At 38.7% G+C, this 3,776-nt stretch overlaps 1 protein-coding gene across 1 annotated transcript in view; it reads left to right on the forward strand.

The window, feature by feature from the left end:
* Positions 1 to 3,776, forward strand: part of LIMA1 (LIM domain and actin binding 1) — a 74,030-nt gene that overhangs the window by 62,675 nt on the left and 7,579 nt on the right. The window contains exon 9 of the mRNA XM_006916785.3: positions 902 to 1,011. Within this exon, the coding sequence (XP_006916847.1) occupies positions 902 to 1,011 (110 nt within the window). The remainder of the gene's footprint in view (positions 1 to 901; positions 1,012 to 3,776) is intronic.

Consider the following 3,776-nt stretch of genomic DNA (forward strand, 5'->3'; position numbering starts at 1 on the left):
ATATATGGATTTCTACTTTCTCCCCGATTAATTAGTTTATTAGACACTGAGAAACTCAGCAACTAAAGTAGAAATTTGAGCTAAATACATTTCTAGTAAACTCTACCTTAAAACTTCAGAGAGAAACTCTTGCTGCTTCAATCCAGGAACATTCCTTTTGCAATCACTTTGCTTGGACTAAAAATTTTTCTGAGTTTTGACTAAGTTTGCAAAATATTTTTTTGAAAAATAAGCCTTGATCTTTTAGTACTCTGTTGACTTAACTCTAGATTTTAAGAAATTCTTTTATGTTTTCTCAGTTGCTATATAAATGACTTTCTGTGCCTCCTCTTAGTTTTCCACATGAGGAATATATTGACAGGAAATTAACTTACGTAGGCAACACATCAATGATTATGAAAAAAAAACAACTTTATGGAGCCTTTTTCCATAATCTCCATCCATGAATATCTGCTATAGGACTGACCAAAAAGGGTGTCAAATTATACACACACACACGTTATGAAATTTCTGCTCTCACATTTCCCCGTTTTACCAACTTCAGTTGAAGTATCCCAGAAAGAGTTATTGGAAATGCTAACTACCAAAAAGTCATCAAAATGTACAAACAATCTTTAAAAATGACAAAAGTTGCAGGATAGGAAATTCCTGATATAGGGGTGGTTTGGATTTCTGCCGTTTGTGGCAAAGAGTGAGAAAGCCGCCTAGCTGAGAACCTGATTTGCGAGAGAACCTAAGAGCATGACTTTTAGCATTAGAATATTCTTCAATAGAAAAGCAGTGTTTTTTTCTTGTTAGAGCTGTTATTAGTGAAGGTGCCTAAACTTTGCTTTGGGGAGGAAGCTTCTCTGAGATTTTGCATACGGTACTAAAAAATATCTTCCTTTTGTAACTCATGCAGGTAACTCCCAGGTTAAGAATGAGGTCCAGCAGCCTATCCATCCCAAGTCACTAAGTCCAGATGCCAGAGCCTCCAGCCTTTCTGAAAGTTCTCCTCCCAAAGCGGTGAAGGTATGATGACAATTTCTCTCTGAGCCTTTAGACGTTGGTTTACTAATAGAGCTCATTACCTTCTATCATTATGTTCATTATAACCTATTTTTGCTTTCCTGGGCATGAAAACACCAAATAAGGACATGCTTAAGGCCAGTTACTTTTCCTGGAAATCTTACTCCTCTGCTCAGTTGTTTGGGTCAGGAGAGAGGAGGCTTAATTATATCGCTTAGTTTGAAATCTCGAAAACCTATGAAAATTTTAAGAAAATAACCTTATTTTTTTTTTGGTGGGGGGGCGGAGTCCTAAGTTCATAAATCTGTGAATGGGTAAAAGCCCACAAAATGGAAAATAAGAGAAATCTGTTAAAGTAAAATCAGCCCATTGAACAGGAATTTGTACAATGTCAACCTAAAGATAGTAGCTCTCTGGTCTGAGGAACTTTACCGTCACGTGACTAGTGGTCAGCATATTTAAAGCAAGAACGTGTACTTTCCAGTGGAGGTTGGCCAGCCCATTTGCTTTAAAAATGGACAGGCAAGTAACACTTATAATATCAGATGTTAAAGAATATACAAAGTTTTTGTACCCTAAGAAAATTTTACTAAGCTATTCAGTCTATGGTCTCCTTTTATTCACTAATTTTTTTAAATGTCTTTTTCTTTTCTATAAACCAATATATATTCTCGTAAAAATAAGCAAAGTTGTTTTTTTTTTTTTTTAAATCTAGCACCTGTCAGAGGCTTATTGTTATTAAAACTGACTTGTTTTAATTGAATGCTTTGTTAATGTTGTGCTAATTTACTCATTTTGATTAATAACCAAACATACCCACATTTCTTTAGTGTCTTTCATCTCTGGTGCTATCTTAAGTAGCCAGATTTTGAGAGAAGCTAAATAGGCATCATTAGTTGTCAGGCAGTTTGTACTGCCCGATCCTCATGCACACATCCGCCATGCTCGTATCTCTCAACTGTGGGCATGCTGGGTCCCTTGATGAAAGTTCTAGTGCACAAAAAGAATGAAGGAGAAAGTATACAGGAACATTTTAAAGGAAGCAGAGATTCATGAGGAGAGTTGTTTTACTGAAAAGGAGCAAAAGGTATAGAAAGCAAGAGAAAGCTAGTAACGGAAGAAAGAACTGAGTTATAGTGATTGAATCTGCACATGTATTCAATATGACCCCGTCTTCTGACCTTAAAGATCTGCTCATGCTGTCATCACCACTTTCTTTTTACAGTATTTGGAGTCCAATAAAGTAGCAAATGCCATGGGGTTAATTTCCTCTTCAACAGCAACCCTGCTCAGATGTGAGTCCTTGGGTTATTGTTCTGGATCAAGAACAGCTAGCAAATCTGACTTGGCTATGGATTCTATGTGACTGAAGGACTAGGAAAATTCCATGGCTAATCTAAGAACTGAAATCTGTTCTTATTTTTGAATTTTCAACCCAGTCTTACTCCCCTCCATCTGAGGCTAGGCCAGATCTCCTGGTTCTGAGTTGGACCATTGAGATCTCTCATGATTCAGACTCCAGGGTCTAAGCTGATGATCAGTATGTGACAGAGCACTTAGGTCTTTCTGACCTACCACAGAGAGGAAATGGAGGTAAAGCTCCCTCCACAGCTGCCCAAGACCTATGCCTGCTTCTTTGGCCCTGGTCACTCAGCAGTAGAATGCAAGACAGGCCTGCTTTCACCAGCCATACCCTTCAGGTTTTGAACATTGTCTAAGAACCGGAATAAACTGGCTTGCTGCCTATCTTTGCCCATGGTCCAAAGCTCAGATTGTTATGGTGTGCAGAACCTGGGGTGGGACCCAATCACATCTCCACTTTTACCTAAGGGCAGTTTATCTTCTCTTCCTCAAAGTTACTCTTTACATTCTGCAGGCAAGAATATAGATACTTTAGTGTCTATAGGAAGGCCTGCTGGCATAACTGGTCTTGTGGCTATTGACCATGCAACAGAAGTTGTTTCTTCATTTTGGGAAATTACGCACAACTAAGAATAAACTTGTTCATTCAGAATAGATTTTTAGTCCCACACATCCTGGGGAAAAAAAAAAAAAAAGCTGTTCCTTAGTGCCTTCTCAGTTATTGAAAATAGAACATTCTAGGTAGAGACTCAATTCATTTCAAATTTTAGCTTTATTTTTTTAAAAAACAATATTGGTCTTTAAAAGTAAGGATTTGTATATTTTGAACACTAATCAAATAGCTCAGTTGATGAGACTTGGTGCTAAAGAAGTTGAAGTTGCAGGTTCGTTTTCAAAAAGTGGTTGTTCTGGGTACAGAGCTCAGTGGACCCTATAAGAAGGATCAGAACCTTTTGATTGAAGAGACCCTGCTGTCTCTTAAGCTTTATGTCCTCCCATTGAAAGAAGTTATCCCCTTAATGTCCCCAGAGGGGAGGAGAGGGAGTTGTAACTGGCCCCAGGAGCATCTGCTGCCCCTGCTATGTCCAGGACAGCCCAGTCCCAGGCTTCCTTGCCTGGTCTTACTGATGAACGTGGAGAGAAAACACAGCAGACTGCATGAGAGGACATCCACTGTGGTGTCCTCTTTGTGCTCTGCCAGCTGTCCCTTTCTCTGTGGACAGGGCAGGAGGTTTTATGCTATTTTGCAAAATGATCAGAACTATGCTAGAAGGGTATCCAGAATCTCTTCACACTATCCACATTATTATTGCTTTCTCAGAGCACTAACCTTTCCTCTACATGTACAGCAGTCTGTTAGATTTGAATATCCCCAAAATGCTTTCAGAAAAGTTTTACAAAAAACT

This window comes from Pteropus alecto, unplaced genomic scaffold (genome assembly GCF_000325575.1).
Source record: "Pteropus alecto unplaced genomic scaffold, ASM32557v1 scaffold196, whole genome shotgun sequence".
Taxonomy (NCBI): Eukaryota; Metazoa; Chordata; class Mammalia; order Chiroptera; family Pteropodidae; genus Pteropus; species Pteropus alecto.